Here is a 15703-nt window from a genome sequence, read left to right on the forward strand (position 1 = left end):
TGATCTCAAATTTTCCATGAGAGGTCCACACCCGCTCCTGTGGGACTAGAGGGGGCGATGACTTCAAACGCTGGTTCTAGCAGCCAGGCACCTGAATATTTAGAGCTGCCTAACCGGGTGGGCAAGGCTCATGTGCCTAGGGCTTTGTGGGCAACTGGGAAGACAAAGACCAGATTTAATCAGGCTCATCCTCCACCGGTGCTGGCCTGAACACACTGATCCTTTTGAACGCCCTGTCCTTTCTGCCCCAGAATATCTTCCCGTATGGGACCCGCTACTCCAGGGTACCCAAAGAGATTTAGCTGGGTTTCATTTTTCCCAGTAAGGTATACCGATGTAGGTAGGTCCCTCAGTGTCTGCCCTCCCCCATCCCCTCTTCAATCATGAGGTTCCCTGAGGGCCCGGTCAAAATCCCCCCTGGCCAACAAACAACAGACTTCACCCCCCAACTGGCCAAGCCTCTCTTAGAAACCCCCGCATGACTGGATGTCAAGATACCTGGAAGGTTCTGTCTGGACGCCTCAGCGAACGATCGCCAGGTGCCGGCGACACATCCCCTCTCCTCCTCAACCCCCGGAGCTTCAAAGACAGAGAAAACAGTCTGCGTCGATCCAGGCATCCTTCCTTCCTTGGGTGGTAGCCGATTTTCACATCAGGAGGGCATCAGCCGTCCTCACGCCCCGGGCGTCTCCCGGGATCGACCGTCTCAAAACCACCTCGCCAAACGGGTGGGTCAACACCTCCCGTCCTGTTGGCCACGGGGGGGCTGGACCAGGCTGCCAAGGCGCTGCCTTGGCAGTCGCCATGCTAGCCGCATCTCCAAGGAAGAGAGAGGCCGAGCAGCTGCAGGATCTGCTCTGCTCACCTTGGGCCGCCATTTCTGTCCGGAATCCGCCTCCAGATGTAAATCCAATCTTCAGATCCTTTTTCGGAAGCCTCCATCCCACCTCTGAGAACGGACTCTCCACCAGAGTGATCATCTGCCGTGTGCCCCTTACCCACCTTGGGAGAAACGAGGGTTATGGACGGTAACCCGAGTTCTCTGAAGGGGTGGAGAATCACCAGATGATCACCCCTGCCCTCCGCCCCTTCTCGAGGACGATGTTTTTTCTTTCACGCTTTGTTCTCTTTGGCAGGGCTTCGGCTCTTATCGGGCAACGAGGAGGAAGGGGCTAGCCTCTCTGGGACCGTGGGAGGGGCGGAGCCTGACCACTCTCCTGGGATCCTCGGGACCCCTTCGGGATTCTTAAGGAGTCCTGGGGGTATCCGGGAGCAGCTCTCAGTCATCATCTGACATGCCTCCACACCTTCCTAGAACTCAGACTACGGTAAGTAGCCCTTATTTCTCAGGCCGGGCCCTGGGCAGCTCCGGGTTTGTCCGGCTTGCTTAGGGAGAAGCCCCCGGGCCGCCTCGGGACTAGGGGAAAAGGAAGCCCGGACCCGGCTCTGCGACTCAGGCGCGGAGGGGCCGGATCGGTGGGATCGCCATCGTCAGCTATCTTAGGAGTAGAGGGAACGAGCGAGAGAAGCTGGGTCCGGTGCACTCTGGGCTCTCTCCAGAAGGGTTTGAGGGACTGGCGACTCAGACGTTTGGCAAATATTATCCGCCTTGTTGCATTTCAGGTTTTCCAGCTGGACACGGGGCATTACTTATGTCGGAACAAGTACTATGGCCGTGGGCTTTCAATCGAAGGCTTCCGCAGCGCCCTGTACCAGTATCTCCACAATGGCCTGGCCCTGCGAAGAGACCTCTTTGGGCCCATCCTGAGCAAACTGCGGGGTCTGAAGGCCGTGCTGGAGAGGCAGGCCTCTTACCGCTTTTACTCCAGCTCCCTCCTCATCATTTACGATGGCAAGGAGCCCTGGGTGGAGAAGTACCTGGATCGTCGGGCAGAGACGCGCCTGAAGCGAGCAGACTGTTCGGCCCTGGACCTCACGCTCCCCGACATACTGCCAGGCAGTACGGGCACCAACGCCAGCCCTGAGGCGGTCCTGCCCAAGGTGGATGTCCGCATGATTGACTTTGCACATAGCACGTTCAAGGGTTTTCGGGATGACCCCACCGTGCACGACGGCCCCGATATGGGCTACGTGTTCGGCCTAGAAAGCCTCATCAATATCATGGAGCAGATGCAGGAAGAAAACCAGTAGTGCCCTACTGGGCAGCCCTTGCCCCACCATCCCTAGAGCCCTTTCCTCTCCACTCACAGGCAGGGACCACCCACTCTGAATCACCACAGAGGACAAAGACTTTTGGGGATTTAGAGAGTTGGGTTTCTCTTGGGTGTAATCTACGAGGAAATGCTTTTTAGTAGTAGTCTGGAATACCTGTACAGTATAGAAAAGTAGGAAAGAGAGAGTGATTGAGAGAGAGATTGAGGTAGGGGGGTGGGGGGGAGAGATGCAGAGAGATGCAGAGAGATGCTTTCGGCTATCCATCATGTGGCTTTGACTGTTCTGCCCAGGTTGACATGGGAAGTAGAGCCACAAGTCCCACATCAGCGGCCCGCTCTGTCTGGGAAGCACGTGAGCAACTCTCTGTACTAGGTCTGCATTCTGATGGGAAGCCTAGCTCTACCAATTCTAAATCTTGGCTTCCTGCTAAAACCCTGGTTTCGCTTTTCTCTGGTTTAGCACAGCATGGGGCTGAAGGAGCAGAATTGCGGGGGAAGGGGGAAGGGGGCGGAGCACGCTAAGGGATAAGTTCCTCGGGCTGCTGGGCTAGGCGTTGAACTCTCCGTCATCTATTTCACCGAGATTCTCTCTCCATCTGTGACCGAGAGTGGGTGGAGAGGAGAGTGAGATGCTGGCCCCTTGCCGTTTCCTGCTTTTTCAAATTCAGCTGCAAGATGCTGAATTAGCCCTGGCAAATTGGGGGAGGTAGGCTTGGAACCCCCAAAGAGCCATGATCCATAATGGTAAGCAGTTCCCTACTACTGGAGTGGAGGGGGCGGGGGGGTGGTGGTTGTGAGAGAGCGTGTGTGTATGTGTGCGTGTGCGTGTGAGTGTGCACAAAAGTAACGTTTCATTTAACTTGCACCTTACACTCCACCTGGAAGCCCACCCAGCAGATAGAATGGTGACATAGGACCCTATTTTGGCATTAAAGGGAACCAAACTTTATTCTGGGGTAAGGGAACGTGTGGATTTATTCATGCATCATTCATAAAGTGTTTTTAGGTTTTCAAGCAGAGACAAATTCAGGATCAGAGAGTAATTTGCCTTCCAGATGAATCGAGATTTGGGCGATCCCTGAACTGGGTCCCCAGTTTTAGCTAAAGCATGACGATGTGCCGCTGATCTGATTTAACAGTGTGCAGGACCAGGCTGCTTTAAGGGCCTTGGTTCCTTCATCACCGTAACCCTCCAGAACTCTGGAGGGAGATCTCCCCGCACTCTCCTGTCCCGCTCCAGGGGCGGGGAAAAGAGCCAGCTGCTTGTCAAGAGGCCCAGCTGGTCTGGATCAGCTTCAGGTCCTCCCTGCTTCATCCCAATGCCCTCCTATGGCTTTTTAGAATAAAAATGGCTTCTAACAGTGAACAGTGTTACTAACCAACCCTTTGGTGAAGAAAATACCAGAAAGGTATGTCTGGGACAGCAACTCCCAGCTGGTTTGTTTTTGTTGCTTTATCCAGGCATTTTGCCAGTGGAAGGCAGCAGTGCTCCTGGATTTTGGGGTCGGGGGACCGTAGCAGCCCCCCCAGCCTTCGCAACACACACACACACACACCCCCCAATTTCTCCTCAATAAGAGCTGGGTTCTTTGCTTGGGCTCTACCTGCTCATTTTGGGTTTCTCCTAGGGCTCTGTTGGAGTCAACTGAGCCTAGGAAGAGATGGGGACAGTAATGGCCATGGCTTGTTTCTGGTGCTTCCCCTCTGATAGCCCAGAAGGCCAGGTGGTCTGTGACGGGAGTCGGGGGTTGTGACGCAGTCTTCCACTAGAGTCTCCTCAGATCTGGGGGTGTCGTCTCAGTAGGTCAAAAGAGGATGATTTCTGGGTAAGTTTGGTGGGGAGAGCGGGTACAGTCTCAGGTAAAAACCAGAAATGGTGTGTGGAGCTGTTAACGAGTTGAAGCCAAACTCTGGTTGATTGCTGCAGAAATCCGGGCCCCTGCCATCAGCTAGAGCACGGTGCCCAGTCCTTTCTGCCTCACATCCCCAGGGGAGGAAGGAGCGAGCGAGCGAGGAAGTGTTCATCCGAAGAGGTCTGGAGAGTAGATCTTGGTCGGGGGAGAAGTCTGTGGGGTGACAGCCTCATTTTGATCCCGGGGCGCTCCTCGCTCCCTCCCTCCCTCCCTCCACCCGACCCTGCGGCAGAATGGGGAGGAGAGGGAAATGCGCTCATTGCTTCTGCAGCTCTGCAGGGCGCTGAAGGATAGGGTGCTAAAGGATAGAGTCTCTCCTCGCCTAGGGACCAAGTCCTGCCGAGAAGCAGTTCTCCCGCATAATCCGATCCCCACAGAGGACCAAACGGAGCAGAAAGAATCACGGGCTGGCAAAGTGGTCAGCGGCGCTTGGTTGAAGTAGACAGACTTACTTCTAGGGGGCCAATCGGTATGCAATATCCCCTCGTGGAGAGGAGGCCAGGGGGCAACCTCGAAATTATACAGGGGCTTGCGAGGGGGTCAAAGCCCAGCTCCCAGCTCCTGGGTTTTTTGGACCTTGGCGGGTCCCAGGGTGCAATACTGTCTTGGACTGGGCCCGTTGCCGGCCGAGACGTGGACTTGGTCTGCAAAGGCAGCACCTCTTTTTAAATGGGGATGATGAATGCAAGGATGGGGGGGAGGGGGAAAAGGAGGGGCACGGCCCGCTGGGGCTCTGGGCCACAGAGACTTCCTCCACTACCTATACTGTTGCATGATTATCTCAGGAGAAGAATGCTTTGGACTCCATATACAGAGGAATTTTTTGTTTTGTTTTTTGTTTGTTTTTGCTTTAATAAGGAAAATATAGGAACCCTCTGAGAAGGAACCAGTTCCTTTGATTTTTTTTTTGGGGGGGGGGGGGAATTGGTCAAGAGGTGCTCACTTTTTCCCAGTAGCTAAAGCAACCTACCGGTCTTTCCACCTGGTGCAGAAGGACAATCGGCAGCCGTATCAACTCCGCTAATTTGGGAGTAATTATCCTTTGTCCTTTTTTGGGGGGGGGGGGCGGGGGGAGAGGGAGCTTCTCTTCGATGTTGCATCATTTCATTTGTCTCCTGTCATCTTTCTGCTTATTTTAATTTTTTCCTGGAACTTCAGTGTATGGGGGAATTCAAGCTTCTGGGCATGTATGTAACTGTGTCTGTGTGCTCCAGACCTGCACCATTCCCTGGCCTTCTCTCAAGTCATGTATATAAAAAAATAAAATCACCTAGAAGTTTAGAAGAGATGTGTCCATAAATTTGTTCAGGAACAACATAACCCACTGAGTTCAAATTCCCTCTCCAACCCTAAATATTTTCTCAGTAGGCGGCGCGTTCCCACGCATTTGGAGTAATTCCATGAAGGAATAGTCAGCCCGCTAGGCCGGAAGCTCATTAGGGGCGAGAAACGTGTCCGCTAATTCTGCTGTACTGTACCAAGTGCCTAGTACAGTGCTCTGCATGCAGTAAGCGCTCAATAAATACCATTGATGGATCCCCGGGGCCTTACGTGGCTCAGTGGAAAGAGCACGGGCTTTGGAGTCAGGAGTCATGAGTTCAAATCCTGGCTCCGCCAACTGTCAGCTGTGTGACTTGCCCAAACTTCTCTGTGCCTCAGTTACCTCATCTGTAAAATGGGGATTAAAACTGTGAGCCCCCCGTGGGACAACCTGATCACTTTGTAACCTCCCCAGGGCTTAGAACAGAGCTTTGCACATAGAAAGCGCTTAATAAATACCGTTATTATTATTATTATTATCCCCAGGGCTCCTGGGACTTATCACACAAATAATGGCATTTGTTGGACACCTACTGAAGACAATGCATTCTACTGCGCGCTTGGGAAGTATGATAGACCCACAGGATACGTTCCCTGTCCACAAGGATCTTATGCTCTGATGGCGGGGGGGGGGGGGAAGGGAGGGAAAAATCCACTAAAATCCGCTAAAATCCACTCTTTCATTCAATTCATTCATTCAATCGCATTTATTGGGTGCTTACTGTGTGCAAAGCACTGTCCATCCAAACTGCCACCATGTTAATCCAAGCACTTAAACTATCCCGCCTTGATTACTCTATCAGCATCCTTTCTCTCCCCACTCAAGTCCATACGTCATTCACTCTGCTGCCCGGATCATTCTTCTAAAAAACTTGAGGTCCGTTTCCACGTTCCTCAAGAACGTCCAGTGGTTGCCCACCACCTCCGCATCAAACGGCAACTCCTTTCCGTCAGCTTTAAAGCACTCGATCGCCTTGTCCCCTCCTATCTTACCTCACTGTTCTCCTATTACAACCCAGCCCACACACTTTGCTCTTCTAATGCCAACCTACTTACCGTACCTCGATCTCGCCTATCTCACCGCCGACCCCTCGCTCACATCCTCCCTCTGGCCTGGGACGCCTTCCCTTTTTGTTTCCGACAGACGATCGCTTTCCCCGCCTTCCAAACCGTATCAAAAGCACATCTCTTCCAGGAGGCCTTCCCCGACTAATAATAATCGCTCCCTTCTGCGTCGCCCTTGCACCTGGATCTGCACCCTTTGTTCACCCCAGCCCCACAGCACGTACACACGTAGGGACCGTCTCTATATATTGCCGACTTGTACTTCCCAAGCGCTTAGTACAGTGCTCTGCACACAGGAAGCGCTCAATAAATACGATTGAATGAATGAATGAATATCCGTAGGTTATTTCTATAAACAGCGGTCTTCCCTCTAGACTGTAAGTTCGCCATGGACAGGGACTGCGTCTACCAATTTTGTTATAATTATATTCTGCCAAGTGCTTGGTACACAGTGCTCTGCACACGGTCAGCGCTCAGTAAATACCGAATGATTGAGTGGGACTCAAAGTGAGCCCGGAGCCACCTTCTGATTTGGTGGCTGGGGGCCTGGCCCCGGATTTCCAGTCTGAAGCTGTCCGATGATGCTTTCTGTCACATACATATAGGCGCCCTTTAATGTGGAAAAGCAAAGCTGGGGGTGCCATAGCTCTGCCCCGCCATCCAAAGGCAGCATGCGGGGCAGGTTCTGTACCTGCCCCAGCCTTGGCAGGGTTTGGGGTGGGGAGGGATGGTGGGACATTGAGAAATGAGGCCTCGGGACCTGTGGCAATGATGTGGTGGCCTGGCTGTGAAGAAGGGCAGAGATTTTCCTGAAATTCGGGGAGCTGAGAGCCTTTGTCAGGCCTGGCACCTTCCCTTCCACCAACCGTTGGCCACTCTGAAGCCGGCTCATTCGCCTACTCTTGCTCACCCATCCCGCGACGATGCAGTCGTGCTGGCAAGGAGGGGGCAACCTGAGCTGGTGAAAGAACCGTCCCCGTGTCCGCGGCCTTCTCCCAAGTCGTCCCTTCCCCGCCTCTGTAGGGACAGCCAGAGCGACTATGGCTTAAATTCGGGGGGTCTGATCACTTTCCCCCAACTCCCAGGGCGGCCCAGGGGCTCCTGGGCTCGGGTTCTGGGCTGACTTAGAGGGAGGAAGGGCTTCCAATCAATTGTATTTATTGAGCGCTTACTGTGTGCAGAGCACTGTACTAAGTGCTTGGGAAGTACAAGTTGGCAACATATAGAGACAGCCCCTACCCAACAGTGGGCTCACAGTCTAGAAGGGGGAGACAGAGAACAAAACCAAACATACTAACAAAATAAATATGTACAAATAAAATAGAGTAATAAATATGTACAAACATATACATATATACAGGTGCTGTGGGGAAAGGAAGGAGGTAAGATGGGGGGATGGAGAGGGGGACGAGGGGGAGAAGAAGGAAGGGGCTCAGTCTGGGAAGGCCTCCTGGAGGAGATGGGCTCTCAGTAGGGCCTTGAAGGGAGGAAGAGAGCTAGCTTGGCGGATGGGCAGAGGGAGGGCATTCCAGGCCCCGGGGGATGACGTGGGCCGGGGGTCGATGGCGGGACAGGCGAGAACGAGGCCCGGTGAGGAGATTAGCGGCGGAGGAGCGGAGGGTGCGGGCTGGGCTGCAGAAGGACAGAAGGGAGGTGAGGTAGGAGGGGGCGAGGGGATGGAGAGCCTTGAAGCCCAGGGTGAGGAGTTTCTGCCTGATGCGCAGATTGATTGGTAGCCACTGGAGACTCCTTCCCTTCCCCACAGCACCTGTATATATGTTTGTACATATTTATTACTCTATTTATTTATTTATTTTACTTGTACCTATCTATTCTATTTATTTTATTTTGTTAGCATGTTTGGTTTTGTTCTGTCTCCCCCTTTTAGACTGTGAGCCCACTGTTGGGTAGGGCCCGTCTCTACGTGTTGCCAATTTGTACTTCCCAAGCGCTTAGTACAGTGCTCTGCACACAGTGAGCGCTCAAGAAATACGACTGACGGGGAGGAGAGGGGAGTAACACGCCCAGAGCGTTTCTGGGCAAAGCCAATGCGGGCAGCAGCGTGAAGTAGGGATTGAAGTGGGGAGAGACACGAGGATGGGAGATCGGAGAGACTCCAGCCACCTGACCGCCCCCCCCCCCACAGAGGGGCCCTTCTGGGGGCTCGGGCCAGGGCAACGGCAGCCCCGCCCGAGTTCGGGGGGGGGGGGGCGTAACAAAGGGCCAACAGCTAGTTCCGGGTTCGGCTCCACCAATAGGCGACTGCCCCGCGCGGCGGGTTCCCCGTCTCCATGGCAACCCGCTGCCACTTGGCGGCGCCCGGAAGGGACGCGGCGAGTTCTGCTGACGTCCTCCCTCCCTCCGGTGCCACGTCGGCGGCCGCGGCCGGGGGGGGGGCGGAGCCTGGCGCCCTCTGACCCCCGAGGGGGCGGGGCCGGACCCGGACCAGGTGAGGTGGCTCCTCACCCCCCCCCCCCCCCGTTGTTCTGCTCTTCTCAAACCCGTGCCGTTCCCGCTCCTTCTTCTCCCCCCCCCCCCGCCCCTCCCAGATCAGGATGAAGGCCCTGATCCTGGTGGGCGGCTATGGCACCCGGCTGCGACCCCTGACCCTCAGCATCCCTAAGCCGCTGGTGGATTTCTGCAACAAGCCCATCCTGCTGCATCAGGTGGAGGCGCTGGTGAAGGTGAGGCTGGGCCCCTGCAGGCCGAGGTCGGCTCCTGTGGCCCCTCCAAGGTGGCCGGCGACTTCCTGCGGACCCCCAGGTGTCACATAGCTCCAGCAGTTGGGACCCGACCGAGTGAAGAGCCCGGAGGAGGCCCCCGCCAAACCCCTGGAAGCGATGGTGGACCTGGGGCCAGTGGGACCTTGGCCCCCCTCCCTACTCCCGCCCTGGGCCCTCTCCACCGAGGCTGGGCCTCGCACTGCCCGGGCAGCGGCCCCCGGCAGAAAGGCCTTCCCGCTGCCCTGAGGGACCGGCCTGAAATGACCGGCGGAGGCCCAAGAGCACGGTGCCCCCCGTCCGGGTGACGGCTCCCTGCCTCTTCCCTGCATGGGGAAGGGCCTGGCTTGGGAGAGTCACGATTTCTATCTTGGACAGGCGGGTGTCAGTCATGTGATTCTGGCTGTGAGCTACATGTCAGAGATGCTGGAGAAGGAGATGAAGGAGCAGGAGCAGAGGGTAAGGATGAGGGAGGGGGAGAGGGGAAGGGTGGGAAGAGAGTCTCCCTGGATACCCCATCTGGGCATTGGTGGCTCAGGCCTAAACCCTCAGGGGCCCAAAAGCCAACATTCCTGACCGCAGCAGTGACCCTCTGGGAGAAGGTCCAGGGGCGGGGATTCCTGATCTAATCAAAGCTGGGTTTTCAGCCGAGCTTGTGTGAAGAGAATATGGACCCCGGGCGGGGGGGGGACTGTGTGGGTCTGAACCGGCTTGCTCCTTCCTTTCAGTTGGGAATCCGCATCTCGCTGTCCCACGAGAAGGAGCCTCTGGGAACGGGTAAGTATGGACGTCATGGAGTCCAAGGGTGTTTGCCCGGCCCTGGCTTCTGAATGGGCCTCAGCGTCCTTCTTTGAGAGGCGAGGGACAGAGGCTCTGAGAGGGGCCAAGCTGGCTAAGGCTAGAGTTAATAATAATAATAATAATGGCATTTATTAAGTGCTTACTATGTGCAAAGCACTGGTCTAAGCGCTGGGGAGGTTACAAGGTGATCAGGTTGTCCCACAGAGGGTTTACAGTCAATCCCCATTTTACAGATGAGGGAACCGAGGCCCAGAGAAGTGAAGTGACTTGCTCAAGGTCACACAGCAGATAAGTGGCGGAGTCGGGATTTGAACCCATGACCTCTGACTCCAAAGCCCATGCTCTTTCCACTGAGCCACGCTGCTTCTCATGAGTTGGGCCTGTAGCTTCCATTAATATCCCAATGGACCCATAGTTGACCAGGGGCATAGCCTGTTGCTTCCATTAATATCTCAATGGACCCATAGTTGACCGGGGCAAACGTGTCCCTGCTTCATTTTGTAGGGTAGTGGCGGGGGGGAAGGGGACAGCAGTGTCAAAGGCAGCCAGGAGTGGAAACCTCAGGTCGTCTAGGCGGCAGTGGCAGTCAATAGATCAATCGGCCAGTGGTATTTACTCAGATCCTACAAGGTGTAAGGAGCACTGTGCCAAGCGCTTGGGGGAAGAGTACCATAAAATCAGAGCACTGTGCTGAGTGTTTGGAAGAGTGCAGTCCAACACAGTTGGTAGACATGGTCCTGGGGGAGGCAGACATTAGTATAAATAAGTTCCAGATATGTTCACAAGCACTGTGGGGCTGTGGGTGGGGTGACTATCAAGTGCTTAGAGGATACAGATCCAAGTGCACAGAAGGGAGAGGGAGGAAGGGCGCCGACTGTTTGGGTCTTTAGTTCCAGGGCAAGTCGGGAATGGGGAATCCCCAAGGGGGCTAGGCCGTTTTCTGTGTCTCCCCAGCGGGGCCCCTTGCACTGGCCCGGGAGCTGCTCATGGAGAACTCGGATCCCTTCTTCGTCCTCAACAGCGACATTATCTGCGACTTCCCTTTTACTGACATGGTGCAGTTCCATCAACGTCACGGCAAGCAGGGCACCATTGTGGTGAGGTCCCAGCCCTGCCCTCCTGCCCCTCTGCCTTCTTTCCTTTCCCCTACAGGGTAGGGCCCCGTCTGATCAGGCCCTGGCAAGGGGAATGGGTAGGGAGTGAGGTCTTAGGGATGACGGAGATCCAGCCAGGGAGCAGCGGCCCACTCCTCCCTGGGCTCAGCACTCTCCAGCCTTGGGCAAATCATTTAACTTCTCTGTGCATCTGCTTCCTTACTTGTAGTGAGGATTTTGACACCCGTCCTCCCTCCTAGGAACTTAGACTGCTTGAGCCCCGTGGGGAATGGAGTCTGCATCCCAGTCCCATCTGGTTATCTTGGGTAGTAATAGTTATGGTATTAGGCGCTTACTATGTGCCAAGCCCTGTTTTAAGCTCTGGGACAACTTGTCCCACCTGGGGCTCACACTCTTAATCCCCATTTTACAGATGAAGCAACTGAGGCACAGAGAAGTTAAGCGGCTTGCCCAAGGTCACACGGCAGACAGGTGTGGCGGAGCCGGAATTAGAACCCACGTCCTCTGATTCCCAAACCCGGGCTCTTTCTACTAAGCCATGCTGCTTCTCTGACCGGGTGCTGAACAATCTTGATGATGATGATTATTGCCTCTATTTGGAGGCCCTCCTTCACTCAACCTGGTGAAGTCTAAATTCCTTGGTCCCCATCTCCATTACCATCCCACCTTTTCCAAAACATCATTCCTCCCTATTCTCCCTTGCTGCTCAGATCCCATTCCCCTCCCACCTGTTTTTTTTTTTTTACTGCACCGAATGAGAAGCAGCTTGGCCTAGTGGATAGAGCCCGGACCTGGGAATCTAATCCCAGCTCGGCCACTCGTGTCTGCTGTGTGACCTTGGGCAAGTCACTTGGCGTCTCCGTGCCTCTGTTCCCTCATCCGTAAAATGGGGATTAAGACTGTGAGCTCCACGTGGGGGCAGAGACTGTGTCCAACCTGATGAACTTCTCTACCCCAGCGCTTAGTACATATAGTAAGCACTTAACAAATACCGTAAAAAAACAAACAAAACCTTAATAGCAGGCTCTGTAGGGATTTTAAAATACACAAACCTGGGAGCCTACCGGCTGATGGGAGAGACCACTACTTTAAAAGAAACTTGAGGCAAGTGTAGAACCACAAAGGTCCAGGTCCACAGGTGAAAGAGACCGCTGGATAGCTTAGTAAATTTTAACATGGCTTCCCAGCTGGGAATTCATTCATTCATTCACTCGTTCAGTCGTATTTATTGATCGCTTATTCCCTGTCCACAGTGAGCTTACAGTCTAGAGGAGACTGTGGGCTGTGAGCCCACTGTTTTTAGACTGTGAGCCCACTGTTGGGTAGGGACTGTCTCTATATGTTGCCGATTTGTACTTCCTAAGCGCTTAGTACAGTGCTCTGCACATAGCGCTCAATAAATACGACTGATGATGATTGATGATGAGAGACTCGGGTTTTTTGCAGTCATTTAGAAGTGGGGGGAGGAGTGTGGTTCGTTTCTGCAATTTTATTTAACTTGTATCGATGCCTGTCTCCCTCACTCTAAGCTCGTTGTGGGCAGGGAATGTCACTGTTTATTGTTGTGTTTTACTTTCCCAAGTGCTTAGTACAGTGCTTTGCACACAGTAGGCGCTCAGTAAATACGATTGAACGAATGAGTGGAGAGGACAGGAAGAGGGAGCACTGCAGATGGCATGCGGGGAGGAGGTGGGGTGGAAAGGTAGCCTGCCCCTGGCCAGCCGCACCCGCTCACTCCCACCTCGTGCCACCTTGCGTTTCAGGCAAGGCCGCCTTCTTCTCACTGCCTCCCGCTGTCTGTCCTCCCTCTCCTCTGCTGGAGAGCCTTTACGGCTTCTTGGAATCGTCTGCCACCCTCCTTCCTCTAGATGACCGCTCCACACCCACCTCTTCCAGGAAGTCCACTGACCCCCACCCCATTCCGCCCGCCAGCACCTCTTCCTCCTTGGCATGCTGTCATGATCATGGGAGCTGTGGCTTCCTCCCCAGTTAGATCCTAGGTCTCTAGCTATTCCCAGGAACGTCCAGCACATGCAACCCGGAGGTGCCTAGTCAGTACTTGTCAACTGGGGGAGGCGGGGCCGGCTTTAAGCCCTTTGCTGGGCTGATGTAAGAAGGTGCAGCACTCCTCCCCAGCCCTCTCCACCTTCCCTCCCTCTCCAGGTGACCAAGGTGGAGGAGCCCTCCAAGTACGGAGTGGTCGTGTGCGAGGCAGAGACTGGTTGCATCCACCGGTTTGTGGAGAAGCCCCAGGTGTTCGTCTCCAACAAGATCAACGCTGGCATGTACATCCTCAGCCCCTCCGTGCTGGAGCGTATCCAGGTGGGCGAGGGGAGAGGGAGAACACCCGCTGGGGATGGGGGTCGGGGGGCGGTGTCCCTGCTCCGTACCTTGGGCCATCCCGGGGCCGTAGCCTCACCGCCCTATGTTTCTACAGCTACAACCCACCTCCATCGAAAAGGAGATCTTCCCTGTGATGGCCATGGATGGACAGCTGTATGCCATGGAGCTTCAGGGTAAGGACTTCACCTGAGACAGCATCCCTGTGCCTCCCCCCCGGCCCCCCGGAAAAGGGCCAGGGCTCAGGTAGGTGGACTGTGTTCTGGCTCTCCGCAGGGTTTTGGATGGACATCGGGCAGCCCAAGGACTTCCTCACGGGAATGTGCCTCTTCCTCCAGTCACTGCACCAGAAGCACCCAGAGCGGCTCCACTCGGGGCCCGGGATTGTGGGCAACGTGCTCGTGGTGAGGTTGGGGCCCATTTCGGTCCGGGTCTAGGCCGCGGGGTGGGCGCTCCTCCGCTCTTGGGGCAGACACGGACTGGACCGTTGGCTCCTCGTGGGGCAGGAGCGTTGTCTACCGACTGCTGTACTGTTCCTTCCCAAGTGCTTAGTACAGTGCTCTACACACTGTGAGCCCACTGTTGGGTAGGGACTGTCGCTATATGTTGCCAATTTGTACTTCCCAAGCGCTTAGTACAGTGCTCTGCACATAGTAAGCGCTCAATAAATACGACTGATTGATTGAAAGCGCTCAATAACTAGCATTGAAGAATTGACTACTCTCCTCTCCCCTCCTTCAAAGCCTTATTGAAGGCATATCTCCTCCAAGAGGCCTTCCCTAAGCCCTCTTTTCCTCTCTTCCCACTCCCTTCTGCGTTGCCCTGACTTGCTCCCTTTATCCATCCTCACTCTCGGTCCCACATCACTTACGTCCAGATCTGTTATTTATTTCTATTAACGTCTGGCCCCCTCTCTAGACAGTAAGCTCGTTGTGGGCAGGAAACGTGTGTCCTATTGCACTCTCCCAAGCAGTTAGTACAGTCCTCTGCACACAGTAAGCGCTCGGGAAGTATGACTGACTGATAGTTGATTGGCATGCCATAACCTGGACAGGTGGGCACTTGGGCATTGGGTCAAGGGGCAGAGAGCATGACACTCCCTTCTTCCTTGCTGTCCGGGCCTCTGGACTGCGAGCTCGTTGTGGGCCCAGGAACGTGTCTGCCAACTCTGTTGCACGCAACAAATACCACTGCTTGATTCTCCACTCCTAACTTGGGTGTACCCCATAGGACCCAACCGCCCAGATCGGCCAGAACTGCAGCATCGGGCCCAATGTGAGCATAGGGCCGGGTGTGGTGGTGGAGGATGGCGTGTGCATCAAGCGCTGCACCATCCTGAGGGGCGCCCGCATCCGCTCCCACTCCTGGCTCGAGTCCTGCATCGTCGGCTGGAGCTGTCGTGTGGGCCAGTGGGTGAGTCTGAGGGCCAGGGAAGGAGGGTGGGCGGGTGGCTGTGTCTGAGGGCCAGGGGAAGGGGCGGGGGGTGAATGGAGATGGATGAACCTCCCTGATTTCTCCCCCACCCCCAAACAGGTGCGCATGGAGAATGTGACGGTGCTGGGGGAGGACGTCATTGTGAATGATGAGCTCTACCTCAACGGGGCTAACGTGCTGCCCCACAAGTCCATCGGCGAGTCAGTGCCTGAGCCCCGCATCATCATGTAGGGGGGCCAGCCGTCGTCGTCCCCCCTTCGGCCCCTTTCCTCCCGGCTTCTGTATTTATTTCCTCTTGCTGCCCTGGGCCTTCCCTGCCCCAGGGTCACCTTGTGCCTTGAGGGAGGGACGGAGAGGAACAGGGAGGGCTGGGACGCGCTACTGCGGCCTTGTAGGGGAGCCAAGGGACCTGTCCTCTGGGGGTCGGGAGGAGAGTGAGAGGGGATGGTCTCTGTACATAGCTCTGTTTATAAGATGAGAATTTAAACAAAACTGGAATTATATTGTTTTCAGAAATTGTCTTCTGGGTGTCTGTGCCCCGGGATAGGCGCCAGCCGTGTCCTACTGCTAGGGGCAGCTCTTCTCCCTGCCGTGCTGCTGGCCTTAAGGGATGTAGAAGCTCGGGGCCCCGATGCTGGACAAAGTCACCGTCTCGCCCGGTGTTGGGAGGAGGAAGAAAAAGGGGGTTATCGGAGTCAAGGCTCCTGTCCTGGTGCCATCCCGCCACCACGGGGCCTCCCGCAGCACTGAAGCAAGGGCCTGGAGCCAGGTTCCAGGGAGGCGCATCACCGCCTTACCTGGGAGCCCTCGCCCTGGAGGGG

The 15703-nt window shown here is 55.3% G+C and overlaps 2 protein-coding genes across 4 annotated transcripts in view; both read left to right on the forward strand.

The window, feature by feature from the left end:
- Positions 1 to 5000, forward strand: part of IP6K1 (inositol hexakisphosphate kinase 1) — an 84239-nt gene extending 79239 nt beyond the window's left edge. For all 3 annotated transcript variants that reach the window (XM_038740700.1, XM_038740701.1, XM_038740702.1), the window contains one exon: positions 1624 to 5000. In XM_038740700.1, coding sequence (XP_038596628.1) covers positions 1624 to 2151 — 528 coding nt within the window. In that variant the 3' untranslated portion in view covers positions 2152 to 5000. The remainder of the gene's footprint in view (positions 1 to 1623) is intronic.
- A 3903-nt stretch (positions 5001 to 8903) lies between these two features.
- Positions 8904 to 15398, forward strand: GMPPB (GDP-mannose pyrophosphorylase B). Its single transcript, XM_038772692.1, has 10 exons — positions 8904 to 8921; positions 9022 to 9156; positions 9571 to 9651; positions 9921 to 9969; positions 10948 to 11090; positions 13272 to 13430; positions 13546 to 13624; positions 13725 to 13852; positions 14679 to 14861; positions 14982 to 15398. Exons 2-10 carry the CDS (start codon positions 9028 to 9030, stop codon positions 15111 to 15113), a joined length of 1083 nt encoding a protein of 360 aa, XP_038628620.1. The 5' UTR covers positions 8904 to 8921; positions 9022 to 9027; the 3' UTR covers positions 15114 to 15398.
- The last annotated feature ends 305 nt before the right edge of the window (positions 15399 to 15703 follow it).

This window comes from Tachyglossus aculeatus, chromosome X1, assembly GCF_015852505.1.
Source record: "Tachyglossus aculeatus isolate mTacAcu1 chromosome X1, mTacAcu1.pri, whole genome shotgun sequence".
Classification (NCBI taxonomy): domain Eukaryota; kingdom Metazoa; phylum Chordata; class Mammalia; order Monotremata; family Tachyglossidae; genus Tachyglossus; species Tachyglossus aculeatus.

What these genes read in the sequence shown, in the direction of transcription:
- GMPPB (XM_038772692.1), top strand. Translation starts at nt 9,028, where the DNA reads ATGAAGGCCCTGATCCTGGTGGGCGGCTATGGCACCCGGCTGCGACCC. An exon ending in AGGTGGAGGCGCTGGTGAAG is followed by an intron (nt 9,157 to 9,570) that starts GTGAGGCTGGGC and finishes TATCTTGGACAG; the next exon opens with GCGGGTGTCAGTCATGTGAT. An exon ending in GTATGCCATGGAGCTTCAGG is followed by an intron (nt 13,625 to 13,724) that starts GTAAGGACTTCA and finishes GGCTCTCCGCAG; the next exon opens with GGTTTTGGATGGACATCGGG.